The sequence below is a fragment of the Lottia gigantea genome (genome assembly GCF_000327385.1).
Source record: "Lottia gigantea unplaced genomic scaffold LOTGIsca_14, whole genome shotgun sequence".
NCBI classification, from domain to species: domain Eukaryota; kingdom Metazoa; phylum Mollusca; class Gastropoda; family Lottiidae; genus Lottia; species Lottia gigantea.
Window position 1 is genome coordinate 886,219 of NW_008707617.1, and position 24,660 is coordinate 910,878.

Consider the following 24,660-nt stretch of genomic DNA (forward strand, 5'->3'; position numbering starts at 1 on the left):
CACAAAAAATACTTCTAGTGCATCATCATGTCATCTATTATATCTATCAATTTCAAACAGATACCCACTTGAGCTTGGGATGGAAAAAATCACACAGCCTTTGACTGAGACTCCATTTGGATGAAAAATGCCCTGATAGGTACTTCAAAGATCTACAACCTTGGGATAAGATGTCAGAACCATCGTAATTGTCACATAATCTTCAATGGACATTGATTAATTGATTGCAGTGATATCATCAACCATCAAATGTATAGATGTCAAATAGATACACGAAGCATAAATTACTATCTTACAACTTTTCAGCTTATTATGCGTATGTGTGACAAAGGCTTAATAGAGCAAGGGATCAAGGAAGTTCAAAGTTTGGAACTGCAGATCTACAAAATTAAATACTGTATATTTGTGTGTATTATGCACAGTTTTTTACCCTAGACAATCATACCTACCTTGATAGCAGCATTAGCTATTATTAGTAATATTTTACCATCTCGATCATTTTTATCTTCACAATCAACTCTTAATAAATGTCCTAGTTTCAATAGCTGAAATAATAGTAGACTCAAAGATAGTGGACCATAGCCATATACGCCCACCTCGGCATGCAGATGATAAATATTCAAGATTTTGGGGCAAGGGCAATAACTCTGCTTCTAACAGTTGAAAATAGCTCAAATTCGAACTTGATCTTCGTTTTATGTATATGTATACACATACCAAATTTCATTTGATTCCATCAAAAAATCTACGGACAGATAGGGGTGCCAACAATATACGTCCACATAGAGAGATGTGGGTGTATAAAAATAATGTTAACAAATTATTTCTTTGTCATGATGCTTTAAAGTCAATGGCTGATTTGGGTTTTGAATATATGTAAATATTTTTCAGTTTTTTTATGTTTCCTATGCAGATTGCAGATGTTACTTACATCATGGTTGTCAATAAGGTTCATTTTATGAAATTATTTTTGCACAATATCATTCAGATGAGAAACAAAGCAGTGTGCAACGAGAAGAATGCCAAGTTTTGATACCCACCTTTTCTGACTGTTTATAAGCATTAGGTCTGGTATTGGCTGCCTCTTTAACTAATGTTAATCTATCAGAATGTAACCGTACTAAAAATATTATACAACAATAACTAATAAAATTAGACAATCTAATGTAAATTGTTAATCATATCTTTTTTTTTTATACATAAACCTTTTTTTTTGACATTTCTGCTCAATATTAACAATATCGTTTGCTTGAAAAGGTATTCTGAAACTTAATAACTTTTCTTAACTCTGATTAGTATTAGTGACAAAAGTCTGCAAAATATCAAACTTTTCGACTGCTATGACATTGACTTCCTACAGACAGACAATACAATACAGCGTGCAATGAGACCAATATCGCATTAAGAGCAGCATTAGCCTGCTCTTCCTCCATTTCAAGCTTTCGAAGTATCTTTGTTGGGCTCATCTGATGGCATTATGTCTCAATCAAGGTACCCATTATATATATAGCATTAGATCCTAATTACCTTGAAGTGGTAAGACACCAACACCAAAATCATCTAATAAGGCTAAGGAAGCAATTAAATCTAATTCTTGTTGAATGATAGCTGGAGTATCAGTTATTAATGAGAGACATGATCTAGAAAATAAAAAATAAATACATTAGTCTTTTAAACATGTACATCTTGCATACATGCCTCGCAAGTGTTGTATGATGTAGATGAAGTTTGCTTCTTACAGAGAAATTGCAGAGGGCCATACAGAAAAGACTTATATTTTCAAGAACAGTAGCCTTCTCTTATTTGATTTTCAATTTTTGGGGATCTATTTCCAGCCTTGATGTACATTGGCAATCTTTTCCTGATTATCTGTATCCATTTACAGATTGGTCGACAATGAATCAGTGAAGATGACTTATTCAAGGTACAACCAACTTTGAAAAATGTCTGATTGACAAAAAAGTAAACCAACAGCCCTGCAACACTCTAATACTGACCTGGCAAGTTCCATACAAGAATCCATAAGATTTGTAGAGGAGTTGAAATATTCTCTAGCAGCAGATAAAGTTAACTGTATAGCTTGTTTATATTGAACTCTATTAGTAGTTCTATTATCATCATTATATTGTTCTATTAATTCACCAGCTAGTTTTATATTATCTAGTCTACTAGAACATAGTAAACTTTCTACAAATATCTGAAATTAAGTAAACTTTCTACAAATATCTGAAATTAAGTAAATATTCTACAAATATCTAAAGTAAACTTTCTAAAAATATCTGAAACTTTCTAAAAATATCTGAAATTATGTAAATATTCTACAAATATCTGAAATTAAGTAAACTTTCTACAAATATCTGAAATTAAGTAAACTTTCTAAAAATATCTGAAATTAAGTAAATATTCTACAAATATCTAAAGTAAACTTTCTAAAAATATCTGAAATTAAGTAAACTTTCTACAAATATCTCAAATTATATAAGTAAACATTCTACAAATATCTCAAATTATGTAAGTAAACATTCTAAAAAAATCTGACATTAAGTAAACTTTCTACAAATATCTGAAATTAAGTAAACTTTCTACAAAAATCTGAAATTAAGTAAACATTCTACAAATATCTGAAATTACGTGAACATTCTACAAATATCTGAAATTAAGTAAACTTTCTACGAATATCTGAAATTAAGTAACTTTCTACAAATATCTGAAATTAAGTAAACTTTCTACCAATATCTGTAAATTTTCTACAAAGATCTAAACTTAAGTTAACATTCTACAAATATCTGATATTAGGTAAACTTTCTACAAATATCTGAAATTAAGTAAACGTAAGCGTTTTATGATGTCATTAGGGCATATAAAGCATATCATTTGATTAATGACATCATCAAACACTTAGTTTTAGTCAGTGTCCCCATTGTACATAAAAAAATTAAGAAAACCTTCTTACAATCCCTTTAAATGATTTTGATAAAATTAGCAAATTATTAGTATAACAAATGAACATACCTCTTGACATTCACTTTGTGGTAGACACCTATAGACTTTATCTTGTATTTCAATAATATCATCATATAACCTCATCCATTCACTACCTTTTAAATATGGTACTCTGAAAATAACATTTTCAAGATCAAAACAAAGCATGCTAGACATGATAACAAAAGCCCACTGCCACCTTTTGAGAAACTTAAAAGAATTTGACTGATCTAAAACTATTATCAATGTGAAATACATTTATATCTTAGAAATATACATTCTTTGTGGACTAATATTAATTATTTTTCAGAGGATAGATTCAGAGAATGACAAAATGGATGAAAGAGTATCTCAAGTACTAACTGATTAGATGATAATCTTGTCAGCTTCGTTATCAATGATTTAGCTTCTTCATAATCATCCTTAAATGTAAAAAAACACAAATTAATCCTGAACGAAATAGCTGCAGTAACCAATAAAATTAGTCCAATCTTGTGAGGGAAGGGATCTTTAATGTTAGTCCAATCTTGTGAGGGAAGGAATCTTTAATGATAATCCAATCTTGTGAGGGAAGGGATCTTTAACGTTAGTCCAATCATGTTAGGGAAGGGATCTTTAACGTTAGTCCAATCATGTTAGGGAAGGGATCTTTAACGTTAGTCCAATCATGTTAGGGAAGGGATCTTTAACGTTAGTCCAATCTTGTTAGGGAAGGGATCTTTAATGATAATCCAATCTTGTGAGGGAAAGGATCTTTAATGTTAGTCCAATCTTGTGAGGGAAGGGATCTTTAATGTTAGTCCAATCTTGTGAGGGAAGGAATCTTTAATGATAATCCAATCTTGTGAGGGAAGGGATCTTTAACGTTAGTCCAATCATGTTAGGGAAGGGATCTTTAACGTTAGTCCAATCATGTTAGGGAAGGGATCTTTAACGTTAGTCCAATCTTGTTAGGGAAGGGATCTTTAACGTTAGTCCAATCTTGTTAGGGAAGGGATCTTTAACGTTAGTCCAATCATGTTAGGGAAGGGATCTTTAACGTTAGTCCAATCATGTTAGGGAAGGGATCTTTAACGTTAGTCCAATCATGTTAGGGAAGGGATCTTTAACGTTAGTCCAATCATGTTAGGGAAGGGATCTTTAACGTTAGTCCAATCTTGTTAGGGAAGGGATCTTTAATGATAATCCAATCTTGTGAGGGAAGGGATCTTTAATGTTAGTCCAATCTTGTGATGGAAGGGATCTTTAATGTTAGTCCAATCTTGTGATGGAAGGGATCTTTAATGTTAGTCCAATCTTGTTAGGGAAGGGATCTTTAATGATAATCCAATCTTGTGAGGGAAGGGATCTTTAATGTTAGTCCAATCTTGTGATGGAAGGGATCTTTCATGTCTTTTGATTATAGTATAAAAAGTTAGTAAGAGTTTTCAATATGTGTCAAGTTCCCAACTCACTGTACCTGACACAGCTCAATAAACCAGCACAGAAAACATGATGTAAATATGAAAACATATCATTTGCAAGACAAAATAACATCAAACCAGAAAACTTACTTGAGTCTGTTTAATAAAACAAACTGGTTTCTTTATACCATGATTCTTTAACAATTTAACAACTCTGATCAACAAAAATAATAAATTCTTACATTTTAAATGTTTTATGTTATACTATTACTTTGATCATAGTTCAGTCAAAATATTTTCTATTATTCAAACCTTTACATCAGCAGTGTTGAGTATCCAAATTATATACTTAACCTTTTGAACCCTAAGTGTGAATGGAATATAATGTCATATACCCCAAACTCCAAGTAAAAAAAGTAAAAGTGTATGACGATAACGCTTAGTATACCGGCGACTCGGGTATATATTGCTTTAGTGTGTGGCTGGTAAACTGGCTGGTTAAAAGTGTTAAGGTCTACATATGCTGTTATGCACAAATGTTGATGTCCATGTCTATTCTGTTTCTAACAGCAGACAATGCTACAGTTGTTTTCAAGGTTTTAAAAATGATTACGTAATTCTTACCGAAGTTGTCTCTCTAATTTGTCTATTTCTTTATGAAGTTTCTTAATTTCAGGTGAACTATCACTATAAAGAATAAAGAAATGGTTTTTTTTTCAGCTTCTACTTAAATAATCAACCTTTTTGATTTAAGAGTGAATTGAATGATGTAGAAAAAAATCATAAATGGTCAAGAAACACACAAAAAATTTAGCAAACCTCATTACATATAAAGTAACTTATTTAACAATTTGAAAGACAGCTGCCATTAGCAGAAAAAGAAAGTAAATAATCTTATTATGAATCTAAATTTTATACTCACTTTGTAGTTTTAGCTGGTAAACATTGAAATATATCTAATGCTTCTTGTAACTGATCATCACTAAAAGATAAAGATCATTTTCAAAACTAACACATCTATACCTCAATATATAATGTTCTATTAAAGGGACAATTGTACCTCAGAAACAAAAAATTATTAGTTAAAGGGGAACAGTGCTTTAATAGGCTTAAAAAGTACTAAAATGCACAAAAATTGAATAATCCCTTCAAATATACCTCAAATTAGAAATTTCAGTGTCTATTCCTACATATGTGTTTTCTATATATGGCATAGTCTCCCTAAATTTGAGTGAATTTTTTAACTTTCAAACATGAATAATTATGGATACACATAGATTTGAAGGCTCAAATTTCGACGATGAGCTTGAACACTATTACTGATAATGTAAGCTAAAATAAATTCCTGTTTCTGAAACTAAGGTACGATTGGTTGAATGGATAGTGAAGGTGCTCCTTTAAGCTAAACAGTAATAGTATTTACAGCTCACTGTCACAATTTGAGGTATATTTGAAGGAATTATGCAATTTTTGTGCAATTGAAAATGAAATGAAATGAATGGAGTTTTACGTCCTACTTTTCTGCTGCAATTTGTGTGCAGTTCTAGTACTTCTAAAAACTATTTACATATATTCAAATCTACCCTCAAAAATGATGAACCATGAAGAATATGAAATATGAAGTCACCAAATATACAATTTAAAAATAATTTCATCATTTGCAACACTTGGTGTCTAATTTTATGTTTTAATATTGCCTAAAATCTTGACATTTGAATTAAATTCTTACCGTTGACAAGAATATATAGATTCTAATGCCCAGCTCATTAATTCAACTTGTGTTGGAATTACAGGGAAAGATTCCTTTAATAAAACAGAAATCATAAATGTTAATATCAATATTGGTTTAAGTGGATATTTTGTGAAAGATCTATGCCAAGAGGTTTGGCCAAGGACAAATTGGAAGAAAGGATCCATGTGAACTTAAGTTGCTATCATAAAAAAAGGTTAATTCTTTTCTTTCTAAGCTAACTCTTAAATTCTTAATAGTGATATACAGAGAAAAATATCAACTTACATGTGGTAAAGAAGTTTGAAAGATTTTTACTATCAATGATAAATCATTCACAGCTTCTTCTATAATATATTGTTTTAATAGCTGACTGTATGAACCTGCTCTATGGCGTTCACATTGTTTCAAATATGGCACAACCCATCTTCTGACATTCTTGGTATACATTTCAACTGATGACTGAAAATAAAAGTAAATTGTTTCGTATCACACGAGAGAATATAATTCAATTAATCATAGGTATAAGATGATTTTGATTAAAATAATTTTTTAATCCAATTAGCATCAACATGTGAACACTCAAAAGGAAATTCTGAGATAAATACTGAATTGCTTTGCCTCATTAGCTTGATAATGATAATGATAATGTTAATGATAATAGATAATAGACTCCAAAACACTCATTAAGGAATCAGCAACTTTCTCAAAGCCGAGCACACACTGACTGAATTTTTGATAAAATGAAATAGGAAATCTATAGGAATCATGTCAGTGCACACTTGCCATCTTGGGAGCTTCCAGAGTCTTCAGCAAAGTAAGTGAAATGAACAATATGGCGTCTAAAGTTAATAATGCTTAGCTGTAAAGCCCTGGCATTTCCAACCAGATTCAGATGAACCTTGACATAAAAATCATAATTGACCAATAGATGGCTTTATTTTAAAACAGACAAATTTGATCGATCAGATCATGCCAATAAATGCAAGTAGTATATGCACAATGTCTTCTGAATCTTCAAGTTACTTGTTCAGAAGGAGCAACCATTTTGATTGGTTCTATCAAGATTTTATAAGAGCAGTTTTCATTGGCTGAAATTGTTCCATTCTGAAACATTGCTGTTTGCTATTCAATATGTAAAGTTGGAATAGATCTAGATTAGAGAGCATGGAAACATCAAAATTAAACATTAGAAATTATGGTACCTTTGAGAATATAAGTTTTAACTTGTCATAATCTGACATATTCTGTATTTTATCAAAGGATAAATTATCTGATATATTACATTCATATACCAACATTTCCATAGTAAACATATCATCTAACAAATCTTCTAAATCCTGAGACAAAAGAAATGGAGTTTTACATCCTACTATTTTCATCCTTATTAAGTAAATGACAGGCAATGCCTTTCAGTGTGAAACAAGTCAAAGAATCTTTGAATATTCATCTTGTAACACACAGTGACTCTGTTTTTCATCTGATGCAATCTACAACACACCTTTCAAAACGTGACTGACAGTGGGTCGATGTTTTGAAAATTTGAAGGTACTATCTCATCTTAAGGCGATACTGAACGGTTCAATTGGAACCTCAGCCTGCATGTAAGCGAGCATGCTGACTCTTTTACTCGCTTTTTCAAATATTCAAACGGTTATACAAATTTCATTAGATCACATAACTGTGCTCTTGTCTATGCATAAAATGACACAATCCGATATGGAATTTTCTCCTGGTCCAAAGGCCAAATATATCGAAAGACCCTTTAGTTAAAACTCAAAATGTTCTTTAGAATTACCTGTATTCCATGCTTTACACCTATTTTAACTAATTCAACACTATTATCAACCTGTCTGGATAATCTTTCTATTTCACATGCTCTGTATTGATACCACTGTGTTAATAATTCACTGGACAACTGTTCTACCCTATAAACAAACTAGCATGTTAGAATGAAATAAGCTCAATTGGTAGGTGCAGTAGGTTCAAATCCTACATCAAGTAAAACAAATCTGATGCCAAGGCCTGTGCTTCTGCAACCCCTATCACAAGAATACATCCATATTACCACTCAAACACATTTGTGAATAAGGTCTATGATACAATCCGAGAAGCCACTCTTACCTAAATGATTTAAGATTAGGATTTTCTTCATAAAGAAATGTTCCTAAATCAACAGGATTTGGATAAACTGCTAACCTACAAAAAGAAAATAATTCAATTGATATCTACAAATACTCAATAGTACTGGCACGATACATAGGTGTACCGTTACATTGTGATACAATATGTATCTCTTATCATGTATCAATACTGAGAGATTCATGTTTATATGTATTACAGTTAATATATAAGAGACATCTGCCAGTTGATACATTGTCTATCTAAATACTAACCTAAATTCATCTTCTTCAACCCAATCTATGTTTCTCCATGTATCTGTTACCCATTCCTCTATACTACCATCTTTCCTATAACATATAGATTCTTACATGACTTTTCTTAGTAAGAAATCAGAATGGAGAAAGGACAGGGCAAATTGTGTCAATCTGGTATATCTATTGCACATAAATTGTGTCTTCTTGTTCAATCTACAATCCATAAGCTATCACCTATCAAGTCCCTGTAGAAAGACTTCCTTCATTTCAATTTAAAGACAGGAATGCTATCCCTTTCAGTGCACCTGGTACTACTCTGCAACAGGGTTTATCAACAAGATATACTTTAAAAAGAGTGTACATAGCTTATATACTGTTCATTTGGAAGAAATTGGTGATTGTAATCATTTTTACCTGATAATTGGAAGCAGAGATTGATAATCTGATGGTGCCATTGTTTCAGGAAAATTTGATAAAATAGCCAGCCTGTGAACAGAAAAAAATCACAATATGAACAGTTCACATAGATGTGTCTAAAATAGTAGAGCATTTACTTGTGGTTTTTTGATCTTTTGCACATTTATTCTACATGTACATACATATTAATATTATCATGATAATTTCATTATCATCATCAAAACCATTACTATCATCATCACTTCATTATTATTATCATCAATACCATTATTATCATTATTAAAATACTATATCAATACTATTATTATTATCAATAGCATTATTATCATCAATACCATTATCATTATTATCATCAATACCATTATTACTATCAATATCATAATTATTATCATCAATACCATTATCATCGATATCATTATTATTATCAATACTATTACATCATCATTAAAACTTGCTATTATCACAATAATCTTAATCAATATCATCATTTCTAATACTTTTATGAAAAAGTGAAAATGAAATGAATGGAGTTTTACTTCCTACTATTTATGAAGTTACTAACCTATGATGTAGAATGTCTTCACTATGAAACGTAAACAATGAATGTAAAGCTTCATAATCACCATTCTATAAAGAAATACAAATTTAAACATAGAAATCAACATCAGAGAAAGTTAAACAAAAATGTCTAAGCAACACATAATGATACCACTCCATTGGAGTTCTGAGCAGAGTTCGACCACATTCAAAATTTGCCTTTCTAAGCATTTCTTCTCCATTTTGAAATCTGTCTACATCTGCTATTTATTTGGCAAACATAGACCACATTCTGGACCGTGTTCTAACTTGTCATATTGAGCTTCTAGTTGATTCCATGAACCCTGAATATGCAGGACACACACAGCTAGTTTACATATAATCACATCAAAAGACATAAACTTGCATGAACTGAGTGTTATGCAATAGTGTATGGCCAAGAAAAAATTCTAAAAAACTTCAAATGGAACAAAACAAACTTTAAGTTACTTACCCTAGCATATTCTGTAGCTACTTCCACAATGTTCTGTGATCTGAACTCTTTGAAGAACTCTGAGTCAAATCTTTGAGGCGCCACTGAGGGTCCTCCCAATATACACTGTAAAAAGTTCAATAACATAAGTATGAATTAATACCCCCCCTCCACCCCAAAAAAATCTAATCTTCAACAAAGAAGATAAATGATAGATAGAGCCCATAAAAATTGGATAAAGTTTTAGCAATATTAACTTAGTTCAGCAATTCATCAATTTGTAATTATCTGAATCTTACCTCATATGTTCTTAATCTATCTAGATACTGTAGAAACCTTAATCTAGCTCGACACAATTCTTTCTGTTCCAGAGTTAAACTAAAAACATAACATAATATTATTAATAATGTTAATAAATTGTAAACCTCCAAAACATCATCAATATTCTATGATTACAGATGGCTTCCCTTATTTTCATTTATGAAAACCCATCTTTAATAGTATTGTTTTGAAGCTGATTTTCCAACTCATATAAAATTAATCAGTAAAAAATATACCAACGAACTTGCAAAGACAGTATAAGAGAGACTTCTACATATATTTTCAGTAATTTTCAGTGATTTAACTTACTTTTTCATATCAATCTGACTTAATAGTTCATTGCTTCTCTGCTGTTTTCTTAATTCTCTTTCTTCTTCTGCACTTGGATCAAACTCATCAAATGACATATCTTCATATAAACCTTCATCAGGATCACATAATATAAACCTACAAATATTGATATAAACCTACAATATTGGTACACATGATATAAACCTACAATATTGGTACACATGATATAAACCTACAATATTGGTACACATGATATAAACCTACAATATTGGTACACATGATATAAACCTACAATATTGGTACACATGATATAAACCTACAATATTGGTACACATGATATAAACCTACAATATTGGTACACATGATATAAACCTACAATATTGGTACACATGATATAAACCTACAATATTGGTACACATGATATACACCTACAATATTGGTACACATGATATACACCTTTCAATATTGGTACACATGATATAAACCTACACTATTGGTACACATGATATAAACCTACAATATTGGTACACATGATATAAACCTACAATATTGGTACACATGATATAAACCTACAATATTGGTACACATGATATAAACCTACACTATTGGTACACATGACATAAACCTACAATATTGGTACATATGACATAAACCTACAATATTGGTACACATGATAAAAACCTACAATATTGGTACACATGACATAAACCTACAATATTGGTACACATGATATACACCCACAATATTGGTACACATGATATAAACCTACACTATTGGTACACATGATATACACCTACAATATTGGTACACATGATATAAACCTACACTATTGGTACCCATGATATAAACCTACAATATTGGTACACATGATATAAACCTACAATATTGGTACACATGATATAAACCTACACTATTGGTACACATGATATAAACCTACAATATTAACCTTGATATTACACTTTACTAAAATCACATGATATAAGCTTACACACATAATCCTATGTAATATTCCTGTCTTACCTGCCCCCATCTTCTCCTTTACCAATAACTATCAAAGCTGGTAAATCAGTTCCACATAAACCATAGTTTAATAATTCTCTCATAGCATCAATATTATCTGGTACTCTCTCTAAACATTCATGTAGAACCCAAGATCTCTTACCAATTTTACTCTACAACCAAACAACTGTGGTTTTCAATCAATCAAAGACAAAGTAAGGAGATCAACTAACAATGTAATTTGAATTGTTCATACAATACCTATTAGTAATCAAGCCAATAAATGAACATTGAAGTTGTGATCTTTTATTATGAAAAGAATAGGATAATTTTCATGGAGAAATTGGATGTATGTTAAGAAGAAGGTTAAAGGTATACTACCTCTTAGGATGACTAAAAAATTTAAATTTTAAAACTTGGTTAAAATGAGTCTTTTAACTGGTGTTAAAACTATACGACAGAATCCCTCTATATTCCAATAAATCCATAAAACTTTGAAACATGCTTAGAAGTGTTTTTAAATAAGTATTTAGTTTAATAGATATACAGTATTATCTAGAAATAATAATATACACTTATTGATCAAGTTTGAGACTTTAAATTTTATGTCCAATCTTAGAGGTAGTATCCTTTTAAGTAACAAGTATACAGGGTAAAAGCCTTTTAGTGCTCGAGGTTCTTGAAATGAACTTGAATTAGGATGGTATAGGAATGTCGATGAACTCAGAAAGGTTGAAAAATTTGCTATTTGGACATCATTAAAAAGATTATTAAGTTGAAAAAATGGAACATAATGTCTCTGTCATCGTAAAGAATTCCTACGTACGTACGTCCATGAATAAATCTGAGAACTTTAAAACACCGAATAAATGGACATTATTTTCAAATATACTAATGCCTACCAAATAATCTTGTATAGAGGCTACAGACACTGGTGATTTCCTCCATCTTCTTTGATAAACTAAATCACAATCTAATCCATATGTCTTAGCTAATACTAGAGCTTCACCATATTCTTCACTGTCAATCTAGAAAAGATCAAAATCAAAAGTATGAAAAGTACATTAACTTAACAATAAAATAAACAGGAAATTTTTGAACACATGTGTACTAATGATTTGTATGAAGATCCTAGGAAAAGAAAACATAATTCTTTGCTGACCCCAGGTTGAAAGAGATTGTAAAGAGGTTTTATAATCTTTTTCAATGTGTTGTGTACTTACTCTGATAGCATCGAATTGCACCATTTCAATTTTCAGTCAGATGTCCTGCAATTTCCCTTAAACAAGGCATTTTATGACTTAGCTACACGTATTTATAAGGAGCTTTTGCTTTTGTGACATCATATCTGTGTAATAACAGGATCTACAGGCATATCAAAGAAAATTGAAATGATGCAAATAGAAACCTAACATGATCCTGATAAAATACAAAGCTATAAAATTTCTTTGCAACCATTTTTATCAAAAAACTTGAAACTGATGAGATAAAATTACCTTTCTGGCATAAAGTTCTTCCGGGGTAGTGGATTTGAAAGAAATGAGTTTGTATGTCTTTGATACATGACTGAAATAGACAGACAAAAGAAAATCTATTAATGGAAACATTTCATTTTGAATTTCAATCAAATCACGTAACCATTGACAAAATCTGAAACTGAAAAATTGGAACAATGCATAGAGATTTTGAAAGTGTATTACATTTAGACATTAAAATACTAACATTGGCTTTTTTCTGGGAGGTGAGAATCTTTCACTATCAGTTAAATAATACAAAGCTTGTTTGGTATATCTGGTGGCCTTGGTTACCATGGTAACGTCTTCTTCATCAGAATCTTCATATTGATCAGTAGATGTATCAAGTATACTTCTTGATGGTAGTTTATATTCACACTGAAATAAAAGTAGTGACTTTTGTTGTGAAAAGAATGTCGTCTGCTAGATAATTTGGTGCAATGAGTGCAAATCAGTTCTGGTCCTCCATTGGAGAGTTCTAAATAGATTTGGCCTGTTCTAATTCTGCCCTCAATTGAATGATACAGAATATGTCATATTCAAATTTTTCCAATCTATTTCCTTCTCCACCACTTTGAATTCTGTCTGCACCTAATTTTTTTTCAGGACATGTGGAATGGATTCTAACCTCTGTTCCAACATGTTTTATTGAACTATCGGTTGATCAGATGAAACCCTAATGTGCAGACCTCATCAATCAAACAACCCCACTTCTAAGATGTTTTATATATTGACTTGTTGTTTTCCAGCCATTTAAGCATTCAGTAACAGTAACCTAATATATATTTTGACTTACCTCCAAAATGAGAAATTCTCCCTCCAATGTTTGGGACAGTTTGAGACAAGGTGAAAACCATTCTGGTAATGTTCCTAGTAAATTCTCTAATGTTTCAACTGATGATATAGTTAATGCTCCAGTACATCGTGCCAGTATCACAGCCTACATAATGTACAAATCTTTTAGTTTTTGGTCTTCATTAGAGTCAAATCACAAAACCGACAATAGTCATAAGTTCAGAAGCTGGCAAAATCATAGGTAGACATTATCAAATGAAATGAATGGAGTTTTACGTCCTACTTTCTGCACCATGTGGGCTAATGAAGACGGGAAATGCCATGCAGGGTGCAATGAGGGAAATTTTGCAAGGGCAGTGGCATTAACTGGCTCTTTTCCGATTTCCAACTGTCTTAACATGCACAGTCTGTGGCACACAGGGCCTCGGTTTATTGTCCCATGAATGACAAAGTATCATTTGCACAACTGTATGCAAAAACAATATCAAAGCATTGGCAATTCATATGCTATATAGGCTGAAGGCAGTTTGATTACTTTGATAGTAATCTATCAAATTGATTCTTCTTATATCAAATATAACATGAACCAATTTTTTACTTCAGAGACTTTACCAGATATAAGATGAAGTGTGGTTTATGTTTCTAGTGGTCACAAATTCAAAACAAGAATTGGTAATGTTGATATTTGACATACCTTATCAGACCAGAAATTTATATCTAACAATTGTTTATGTGGTACCAATTCTACAAAAAAAATTCAGACATTCCTTATTAAACTCATATATACAACAGTTGATGTCATTCAAGTCATAGCTCTACTTTCAGTTTCACCCTGAAAGGCTTTATGTGAGCCTTATTTGATAATGCATATCTTGCAATTACTGACGTCATCAAACACTTAAGTTTTAGTGGAATTGCAGTAACCACAGATGTCTGATTGAAAGTTGGAATGGTGCAAATTGATGCTATCAAGGTTCCTGATACACATATACAAATTTTAGAAAACTTCCTTATAATCACTTTCAGTATTTGAAACTATTTCAAGACGTGGTTAGGTTCATTAAATAGATTGTATGTTCACTGTTTTATAGAAATACAGATACATGATATTGAACATTTGGGGTTGAAGTCCAAAGGATTTAAATCATCAGGAATAACAAACCTTTCATAACTTTTCTCTTCTGTCTATTGATACTTTCTTCTTTAGTATTGATTTCATCTATATAGGGCTACAATAGAAGAAAACATTGCCTATCAAACTAAGACCTACCTAGAAATAAAGTGAATTGTCCATATCTTTGTCTTAAATCATCTCTTCATATACACCAACATGTACTATTGTTATCTCCACCACTGCCCATTCTTATGCATGAAATCACTTTTGAATGTTTAAATGTATCATAGCTTGTTTATAGTGCTTAGGTAACAGAGAAAAGTAATAATTCTAACTGCATGTTATAACATACCTGCTCTTCATGGTGCCATGATTGTCGTGGTCGAAAAGATGGTACATCCCAAAATGATAATTTACCCGAAAAATGAACAGCCGCCAATATATCTCCTTTAGGTGATAAACATAACTTATAAATACCATCCTACAATTTATCACAAACATATAAAGATTATTTCTGGTCAAAGTCTGCAAATCAATGACATGTAAGATATAATTACTGTACAGTCATTCAATTATTGTAAGCCCCATGATCATTTTGATGAGTGATCATTGTAACTCTTTTCTTTCCCCAGTTTCCCCTGTCAGTGATGCAGGTCAGAGGGACATTGGAAAAGTGTCTAGTCGTTCAACTGAGGTCCTGTGTGCTACAAGCTGTGTTTTATTTATAAGTATACTTTGAATGTATGGAATATCAATATTGTGTCATTTCTATGTGAGGTAACATCTTCCAAATTAGCACCTTCCACCATCAGTGATGATTACAAAATTGAGGGTATTACAATATGTTAATATGGAGAAGATTCTAGTCTTACCAAGGGTGTGGTTTTAAAGTTGTATAAAGAACATACTCTTAACTTATTCCACATACTGCTCTTTTTCTGTATCTGAAACAACAGAGTATATTTATTTCATTATAGTTGTAGTTTGACAGTATCAAGCTATTGTGAATATTGTCTTATACCCTGACTGCAATAGCCACCTATCACGTATCAATTTAATTGGAGGCTAAGCAAGCATGATGCATGAATTAAGTGTTTTCCTTAGTATCGAAAAGCATGTTGCATTAAGTTAGCATTTAAAAAATTTCTAGCCTTAAGAAAATAGCTGTTGAAGTATTGACAATCTGAACCACAAGACGAACCGCGAAATCCAAACCAAAATTTTGGCGAAACATTGGTAGCAGCTAATGATATCATAACATAATCCCCAATTCTCCCGTAAAAAGATAAAAAGTACCTGATACAAATCTTCACTTAAATCAGTCACCATTTTATAATGTGGTACATCCGAAAGTCTTCTCCAGCAAGTGATGCCACCAACAATAGCTTGTGATGAACTTTCATCTTGAGGCAGTCCTAGACCACCTAATATCAATAACTGATGTTTTGTATTGTAGACTATAGAACTCACTCCAACAGGGTAATATTGAGAGAATACAAAGGCATGATTAAATGTATAGCCATTATCAATATCAACTATATAACTTTTTAAACTACCATGATAGTTGACCACCAATAATTCTATCACCCTGAAATAGAAAGTTCATCATTTAGTTTTTGCTAGAATATTGCGGCTTTTGTAGACAATATGTTTATATATATATTATGCAAATATTTTTAGTGCAATTAATTAAAAAATATATTTTGACGAAGATATTAAAGCTAATGAAGTTTTTGAGTTCTACCAAAGTTTGGATTTTGACAAACACCATCTGTCCATACATATAAACTCAAGATTACCAAATTGAGAGAGATTCTCGAAGGCAAGCTATCGATTAATAATTGAAATATTTTAAAAGAGAAACCCTATAAATACTCAATTAAAAACATGTCGCAATTCTTAATTTCATAGGTTATTTTTGTGTCATAGAATTATATTATTGCTTTGATCGGTTATTATAGCTTATTGTGGGTAAATAATGCGTTTAAAAGGAACCTATGTGGAAAAGATATCTACTTGTTAACAAGTACAGTGAAGAAAATGTAACTTTGACATTTAATCAATTATGAAATTTGATATGCGATAATTGAAATTATCATTTCCTAGCAACGATAATCGATTATTTAGATTATTTCCATTATTTTACCCTGCCCTACTTGACATCCAAAAAATCCTTAACAGGGACAAGCATATGCAGTTTGCATCTTTGCTCCTGTAAAAGTAAAAGTACAAGGTTCAATATAACAGATATAATATGACATGATGAAGAACTTACTCTTTCTCTTTACTAATATGAGTTATAAAGATCAGTGCTGCTACAGACATACTATAGTCTAATCCTATAGTATCAGATGAACTCACATCCTGAAATAGCAGATTACAAAATATTGCATAAAATTTTCCTTGCAGACGAAGAAAATGCTCCATTAATGGTAAATAAAGTCTGCAACACAATTTTTGCCAGGTCAGTGGCACATATAAAAATAATCTATCATGATAGTCTCTGTACTAATCTCTCCAATCCAATTCATATCTATTAGGATCTACATGAAAATACTTTCCCTGTTTATGAATCCAACAATATCAAATAAATCTAAACTTACACCAGGAATGGTAAATAGATGTGTGCCAACAATATCAAAAACATCAACAGTACCATTACTTCTAGAACAAGCTATCATCGTATCATCATTACTCCATGTTACACACCTCCATTGTGGATTCAGGTCTAAAGGTATACCACCTTTACCTAACAACTCAAATTCATCTCGAGCAGATCTGAAACATATAACAATGATCTATGACAGCAGTACATTTTTCTAGAATTGCAGAAATGAAACTCAGATTTGAATTTGTTAAGGAAAATGATTTAAATAAGAGTCATTGTGGTATTAAGAGGTTTTTTTTGGTATACAAAAATGTTAAGTAGTTTAAAACATTACATTGAAATGGTAGTTGGCCTTACCTTATCTCAATACAATTGTCTTGGAGAACTGCAATAAATCGTCCATCACTGAAATAACAAATATATTTGCTTACAAAAGCTTACCATATTGTATTTAAGGATTCTGGCATCTTAATATATTGATTTTTGTAAAGAAAAGGCATATTTACTATTTGAAATAGCTGATATCCCATTTGGATTAAGTTTGTAACTTTGGCAATAATTGACAGAGATTTCCACACTTACATTTTTCAAAATGTTAAGGTCAAAATTTTAATATTATAATTCACGATTCTGCGAGAACAGCTTAGGCTCCACCCAAGGCTTAGGCTTAAACCTCTTGGAAATAAAGTTTCACTCCAATTTTGCAAAACTTCAATGTTAGTTATATCTTTACCTGCTAACAGCAAAGTGCCAGTTGAGTTGACTGTTGACTAATTTGATGAGATTTTGAGGTAAAATACATGGTGTAGCTGTGCTGTAAAACAATAACAAAACAGTCAAAAAATTTACAATGAGCCTCTCAGTAGTAGGCCGAGCTGTGAGAGACCACGGTGCTTGGGACAGAAGACATTTATTCTAGTTATTTACAGGAAATTTAAGTTTATTTGCATGAACACTGAAGTGACAGAATTTACAAATTTTGCCACATGCCACCTTAACCTTAATTCTATGAGTGCTATTATTTGAGAAAAAGGAATTACTTACTGCAATGGTACACCTAATGTTCTTAAAAATGTCCATGCTGTTCCTGAATCAGAAAAAAGAATCAACATTATTCAGTCTACAAAATGAAACATCCAACAAAGAGATCTTTGATATAAGCCTAGTAAATTCACTTTGATAGTGCAAATACAATCAAACTTTTAAAAATAAAAGTTATACATACTCTGAACTGCAGATGAAGTTCTACTTATCAATGATGCTGTTCTTATTTGTTGTGATGTACCCAACCTTGCCTGCAAAAGTGGAAATAACTGGTAAATCTTATATATTATTTAATACAAAGCAGCTGGCTTCCTCTTACATCCATACTTCTTCCTTTTCGCCAAAGAAATTAATTCTAAGATGACTGAGGTGGGAGAGTAAAACTGCCATTTTTTCAGGATATAATTTTGTAACATACTAGGCCCTACATAGAACTCTATTTCAAGAAGATATTCATAATGAAAGTATGTTAACTGTTTTCCAATACATTACTGAATCAACAAAACCTTCTCGTTATATCCTAAAGTGTCAGATAAGGTATTGTTAGGCCAATAACAAATCAGAATTTGTTGTGGTCTGTATTTCAAAGGGAGACAATTATTTTGTTATGAAAACTGAACTAAGGTGAGTCGAACGTCGATTCATATTTATTGTAGCCTTGATCTTAATTGATCACGAAATAATACAGAAGCATCAAGACAAATAATCATTCTTACAAAAGTTTCATTTTCGAACAGCCATTCTGCTTGCACAGAAAGATCGTATAATATATTTTCATCATTATTTTCATCCACGTCCCCGTTTTCGGATGCCATCTTGGGGTCAGTTCGTTTTTATATAGTAGATATTCTTGTTAATTTATACGAATCGCAATGTTATTGTATTATAATTCATTTGATGAACAATTCATTCTTCGGATAATCCAAGAAAAAACTTCTTTCCTTCGAGCGATAAATATTAGATCAATCTCATTTATATTTTATTTTCAGGACCCAATCACATACTTGTAGTACTCGAACAGACTAAAGATTAAAGCCACTACATGCAATAATTACTGTTAAAGGAACGATATCTCATGCTGTTAAAAATTAAGTTATGGTAATGTATAATGTGCTTATCGGTACCAGTGGAAGTGTGGCTGCATTAAAACTACCTCTGATTGTAGAACAGTTACTTACACTGGATGATGCAGAGGTAAAATGTTTTATTTATATTTATATTGAAAAATAATAGGCTAATGATAATTTGTAGCCTATTAGGCTATTCTTGTGTCCAGAAAAGGGAATTAAGGCATTTTGTCATGTAGTTATCCTACTTACCTTGTCAACAAATTAAATCATTTAAGACCTTCACTGTGTTCTTATTTTCAGATAAATATAAAAGTTGTATCTACACACCATTCTTTACATTTCTTTGATCGCCAACAAGTGAAATGTGAGGTTTTAACTGATGAGGATGAATGGTCGGTAAGTATCTTATGCCTTTAAATGACAGCACCACCCCTCCAAGAACTCTCTCGGAATAAAGCAACTGTCTACTATTTTTTATCTAGTACGTTCTATCTTATAGTATTAGCCGAGTAAGCCGACATATTCCAAAGGGTAAGCTTTTCAGCATTGAACTGCATGTCCATGAAATTCAATGACTGCCAAGAAGAGACCTGAATCTTTGACAGTTAATGCATTTATGCATTCCCCAAATGAACTGACAACTGAGCATTTACCTAGAAAGACGACTTAAAATATTGTTTTTACAGAGATGGACGAAGCGAGGAGATCCTGTGTTACATATTGAATTAAGAAGATGGGCTGATCTGTTTGTTATAGCACCCCTAGATGCTAACACTTTAGCCAAAATCTCAACTGGAATATGTGATAATCTATTGGTAAGGTTATTGTATATATTATCTGTAGCAGAATATAAACGAAAGAAAGTGCCTTAAACAGATACAGTGCCTTAAATATTGGTCTCATCAGTTCAAGCCCAATTTCAGTAAAGGTGCGAATAAACGAGGTAAACAAGACAAGATTGTAATTCGTCAGGCGTTTCTGCCAGGAATCACAAATACACGATATCAGAAATCGTGTCCAGGCGCTGTTCTGATCTTCTATTTCTACTGCATCGATAATGCCGTACCGAAACATTACTATCAGTCTCCGACGAGGATTATAAGGGCTAAACGGACACCGTGTAGATCATCCGTTGATTCTGCGGGAACCTTTATTTTTTTAAGGCAAACTGACTTAGCGTTCATTTTTATTTTTTAATTACAGACGTGTGTGGTTAGAGCTTGGGATTTAAGTAAACCATTACTGTTTGCTCTAGCCATGAATACCTGTATGTTAGATCATCCTATTACCAGTCAACAAGTTTCCATCTTACTGGAATGGGGCTATAAGGAAATACCATGCGTAGAAAAATTATTAGTATGTGGCGATAAAGGTATTTATTCTGCAAATTTTTCTTATCATGACACTGTTGAAAGTTCAAAATCCAATGTAGCAACAGTTTACATTTATCTAAATTAATTAATTTAATTTGCCAGAAAATTGTTGTAAGTCGATATAGAAATATCCATGTTGAATCGTGTCCGTCATGCATTTTGCTGGAATGGGTCTTGTCTCCGAAGTCACCAATGCTAACGAAGTACACTGGTTAAAAAGCACTGACATTTTCCGAGGACAGATGGTTCTCTCACTTAGGTTGAATGATCCAGGATGACTAGCCTGTGGACTTTGACTTAGTGTGACTTAGTTTTGTTTGCTAAGGGTTTGTTTGACGACATTTTTCAGGTAAAGGTGCGATGGCTGAAGTATCAACGATTGTTACGAGGATTGATTCAGAATTAAAAAGTTTACAAAAGAAGGACACGTAAAGATACCATTCCAGTGAAATATCTACAACATAGAAACTTTCCAAGGTTACTTGGATATTTCTGATAGCTACTGGGGCTAAAACATTTTTAAGCCATTGCGAAAAAATTGCAGCGACTTGTGAATTCTTTAAAGCGTATAGTTATAGGACGCAACAGTACAGCTCTATTGGAAGTAGGTATATCTGCGTGGCTATGACCAACTACCAACTACTACGACTTCCAACAACTTGTCTGCGATATCAGCAGCTGGAAGCGGGCGTTAACTCGTCGTCACCATCCAACCATACGTAATGCTCGTGTCATCTAAGTCGCATCTTTATGTTCAAAGCCTTAGTTGAAATGATGGCTGAAAATTCTAATCCACCGAAAAGTGAAACCTGAGCTTCTATATTCTATGTGGAAAGACAGAATGACAAGCTACACTCGACTCCATTTTGTAGTCAACGTTCAGTTGTTAGCCCCGAGATATAAGTGATGAAGTATGTAAATTATATAACATTGCAAAAAGTGATTAAAATACCTTTAATAAATCTAAATCATTTGTTGATCATTAATACAATTTAATTAAATCTATATTTGATAACGATATTGATTTTATTATCGGTCATGTGTTTTGACACGTCATGTCGATCACCCCGGCAAACTTCCTCATTAAAAATGTACTGTAATGTTTTGTTGCTACCATTGGTATGCAATCGTGGTCCAAAACTAAAGGACTCAGATTTCCAAACCTCCACCATCTCATCAATATGCATCAGTAAAGATAAAGAACTCTCTGACCCAGAATGAAAGCCGCATTGATTGATAGTTTCTTGCTTAAATATATCCTTCAAAGACGAGTGAAGAGTCGTCAGGCTTCGAAATGAGAAATTTCATTTTGAATAGTTAAACAACGTATCTGACAGGAATGTAAAGAGACGACCGCAACAGATTATTTAAATGCAAGCAAAGAACTCTCAACTATAAGAGATTGATCTAAGTATGTGTCATAACATACCAAACCTTTCTAATGAGATTCGGAAATCTGAATAAACTATTTTTTTTATCTGTTCTGTTTGTCAGCACCTTGTTTTCAGCAGCACGACATTGCGTCCGATTATTCTATGAAAATTGGAACATTCATTATATGGTAGGTCTATCTATTTAACCCGGCCAATCTCGACATCGACTGTGGCATCCCTGGAATTCTCCAACAGCTAACGGGAGTCGGAAAATCATAATCATCAGCTGCTCTGCTACCAGTCTCCGTCAACCAAATAAAAAAGTTCCACAGGGATTATTCAGCTTTGATAACGTCATGCGATTGTCAGCATCTCATACATCTCAGAAGGAGGGATGACAAGTAAAAAGAATTGAAACCCTTGGTAACATGTGCGACTGTGATGGTAGTGATCGGGAAACAAACGAAAATGCTGTGATAAACTTAGTAATCCAACAATGAATGCTTACAAGAACGATTGTCGAGCAAAAGTTCAACAGAATTTTGAACACAAATTAATGAAGAGCAGTATGGGTAAGTTGGAGGAAGAAACCGATGAAGACAGATGTCCCTACAACATCATAGATATGTTCGGAAGAAGATTCAAAAAAGATTCGCGAACATGGCTTCACAAGTCTTCACGAAAAATTAAGGCGAACACAAAAAACTTAAACAAAGAGAATATAAGAGAAATTCACGGAAACAATGCTTCTCCACCATCTCAGTATGGAATTGTTGAACATGAACCTATCAGAATCGAAGAACCTGACGATAGCTCCAGTGATTCTGACAATCCCTATACCATTGTAGATAGCATGGGAAGACGCTTTAAAAAGGATTCAAGAACATGGCTGCACAAATCGTCATCAAAACGAAAAAGGTGGAATATCATCGAAGATGAGGAGGACGATGTTCCAGAGTTACCAGACATACCTAACACCCAACCTGATCATTTCTGTTTCAAGGACTCTGGAGAAAGGGATTCGGAAAGAAAATTTCACGAAACAGTAAAAACTGGAACCGATATTTCCAAAAAGCATCATTCAAACGTTCTGATGAGAAAACGCAAACAAAGGTGTCAGCAAATTAGTAATTCTGCTAACTATTTGCCTAATGATAATCAACACAATGCTGAAATTTGTATGATTCTTTCTGCAGAGTTACATGAAACTGCCAACAGACCTACAGCTATCAAGAGATCAATAAGCTTCGATAACATATTTGAACTGTTTGAGGAAGACACCGAAGACGCTGAAGATGATTGTGTAGAATGTCAACAGATGTCTAATAATTCGAGGATGAGTAACAATTGGAGGGAAACTAAACCAATCACCTCTGACACTTCTACACTTTCTAGCAATGAAAATCGGGAAATCAACCATTCGCCATTATCATCGGGAGCAAGGTATGTTGAATGGTCCTATTTCGGATTTGGTTGGTCAGACCTGATGCTTTGGCCCAAACTCTCAAATTTATCATTCCACACGGGCATGGCTTCGGCCCCATGGCAATTCTGTGGCCCTTTCTCACTCTTAATGATTCATAGAAACACTACAGGACAGTCCTCTTCACAATATCAAGCTATTACAAACTATATGCATTGACTACAATAACCACCTTTTTTGTATCACGGAATGAGCTAATTGATTGGATTGTACAGTAACCAATTCAGCCAATCGGAGCCCTAGACTAAAAGACTAAATATTATACAAAGTACAGTTCGTAATAGCTTGACATTGTGAAGATACTGGACAGTATGAAATTTATTTTCAGTATCAATCTTTCCTCTGATACAAGAATTAAAAGATCACCAGAATTAACCAGTACAGCTACAGATAATAATCCTAACAAACCAGGATATTACCTAATGCCTGATGTTAGTCCAGTTAGATTTAATCAGGACCAAACTTCTAACTGTGAACAGTATAAAGCCAACCAGACACTCAATGTGAACAGCAGTAGGAGTTTAACTTTCCTGATTCAAGAATCTGACGAGTTTTTAGGTGATGCTGTTTTGTCTGAATATGAAGAGGAATCAGATTAGCAAATTTATTTAAAAATGGAATAATCTAAGCCAAATTTAAATGTATTTCATTTTGATGTACAATTTATTATAATGCATGAATAAACATAATGAAATATGTGTACATTTTAATTTCTAATTCTTCATATTACAAATGACTTACGTATATATATTCAGTA

The 24,660-nt window shown here is 32.5% G+C and overlaps 3 protein-coding genes across 3 annotated transcripts in view; 2 read left to right on the plus strand and 1 right to left on the minus strand.

Moving 5' to 3' along the window:
• LOTGIDRAFT_212786 (hypothetical protein) overlaps positions 1 to 19,419 on the minus strand; it is a gene marked incomplete at its 5' end in the record, with an annotated part of 31,936 nt that extends 12,517 nt beyond the window's left edge. The window contains 34 exons of the mRNA XM_009049635.1: positions 450 to 545; positions 1,041 to 1,120; positions 1,528 to 1,640; positions 1,998 to 2,197; positions 3,013 to 3,115; positions 3,346 to 3,404; positions 4,536 to 4,599; positions 5,010 to 5,072; positions 5,308 to 5,367; positions 6,115 to 6,188; positions 6,403 to 6,576; positions 7,320 to 7,454; positions 7,913 to 8,042; positions 8,239 to 8,313; positions 8,511 to 8,585; positions 8,907 to 8,978; positions 9,472 to 9,536; positions 9,940 to 10,044; positions 10,218 to 10,296; positions 10,549 to 10,686; positions 11,551 to 11,702; positions 12,432 to 12,557; positions 13,026 to 13,095; positions 13,252 to 13,421; positions 13,840 to 13,983; positions 14,533 to 14,582; positions 15,001 to 15,067; positions 15,305 to 15,433; positions 16,168 to 16,540; positions 17,228 to 17,316; positions 17,556 to 17,730; positions 17,918 to 17,965; positions 18,294 to 18,435; positions 19,281 to 19,419. Coding sequence (XP_009047883.1) covers positions 450 to 545; positions 1,041 to 1,120; positions 1,528 to 1,640; positions 1,998 to 2,197; positions 3,013 to 3,115; positions 3,346 to 3,404; positions 4,536 to 4,599; positions 5,010 to 5,072; positions 5,308 to 5,367; positions 6,115 to 6,188; positions 6,403 to 6,576; positions 7,320 to 7,454; positions 7,913 to 8,042; positions 8,239 to 8,313; positions 8,511 to 8,585; positions 8,907 to 8,978; positions 9,472 to 9,536; positions 9,940 to 10,044; positions 10,218 to 10,296; positions 10,549 to 10,686; positions 11,551 to 11,702; positions 12,432 to 12,557; positions 13,026 to 13,095; positions 13,252 to 13,421; positions 13,840 to 13,983; positions 14,533 to 14,582; positions 15,001 to 15,067; positions 15,305 to 15,433; positions 16,168 to 16,540; positions 17,228 to 17,316; positions 17,556 to 17,730; positions 17,918 to 17,965; positions 18,294 to 18,435; positions 19,281 to 19,419 — 3,834 coding nt within the window. The remainder of the gene's footprint in view (positions 1 to 449; positions 546 to 1,040; positions 1,121 to 1,527; positions 1,641 to 1,997; positions 2,198 to 3,012; positions 3,116 to 3,345; positions 3,405 to 4,535; positions 4,600 to 5,009; positions 5,073 to 5,307; positions 5,368 to 6,114; positions 6,189 to 6,402; positions 6,577 to 7,319; positions 7,455 to 7,912; positions 8,043 to 8,238; positions 8,314 to 8,510; positions 8,586 to 8,906; positions 8,979 to 9,471; positions 9,537 to 9,939; positions 10,045 to 10,217; positions 10,297 to 10,548; positions 10,687 to 11,550; positions 11,703 to 12,431; positions 12,558 to 13,025; positions 13,096 to 13,251; positions 13,422 to 13,839; positions 13,984 to 14,532; positions 14,583 to 15,000; positions 15,068 to 15,304; positions 15,434 to 16,167; positions 16,541 to 17,227; positions 17,317 to 17,555; positions 17,731 to 17,917; positions 17,966 to 18,293; positions 18,436 to 19,280) is intronic.
• Positions 19,420 to 19,705: 286 nt separating this feature from the next.
• On the plus strand, positions 19,706 to 21,479 carry LOTGIDRAFT_111587 (hypothetical protein; the record flags this gene model as incomplete). Its single annotated transcript, XM_009049636.1, has 5 exons — positions 19,706 to 19,805; positions 19,988 to 20,070; positions 20,361 to 20,489; positions 20,878 to 21,046; positions 21,397 to 21,479. 5 exons carry the CDS (start codon positions 19,706 to 19,708, stop codon positions 21,477 to 21,479), a joined length of 564 nt encoding a protein of 187 aa, XP_009047884.1.
• A 1,437-nt stretch (positions 21,480 to 22,916) lies between these two features.
• LOTGIDRAFT_157425 (hypothetical protein) lies at positions 22,917 to 24,502 on the plus strand (the record flags this gene model as incomplete). Its single annotated transcript, XM_009049637.1, has 2 exons — positions 22,917 to 23,863; positions 24,232 to 24,502. The coding sequence occupies 2 exons, from the start codon at positions 22,917 to 22,919 to the stop codon at positions 24,500 to 24,502; spliced, it is 1,218 nt and encodes a 405-aa protein (XP_009047885.1).
• Positions 24,503 to 24,660: the final 158 nt, after the last annotated feature.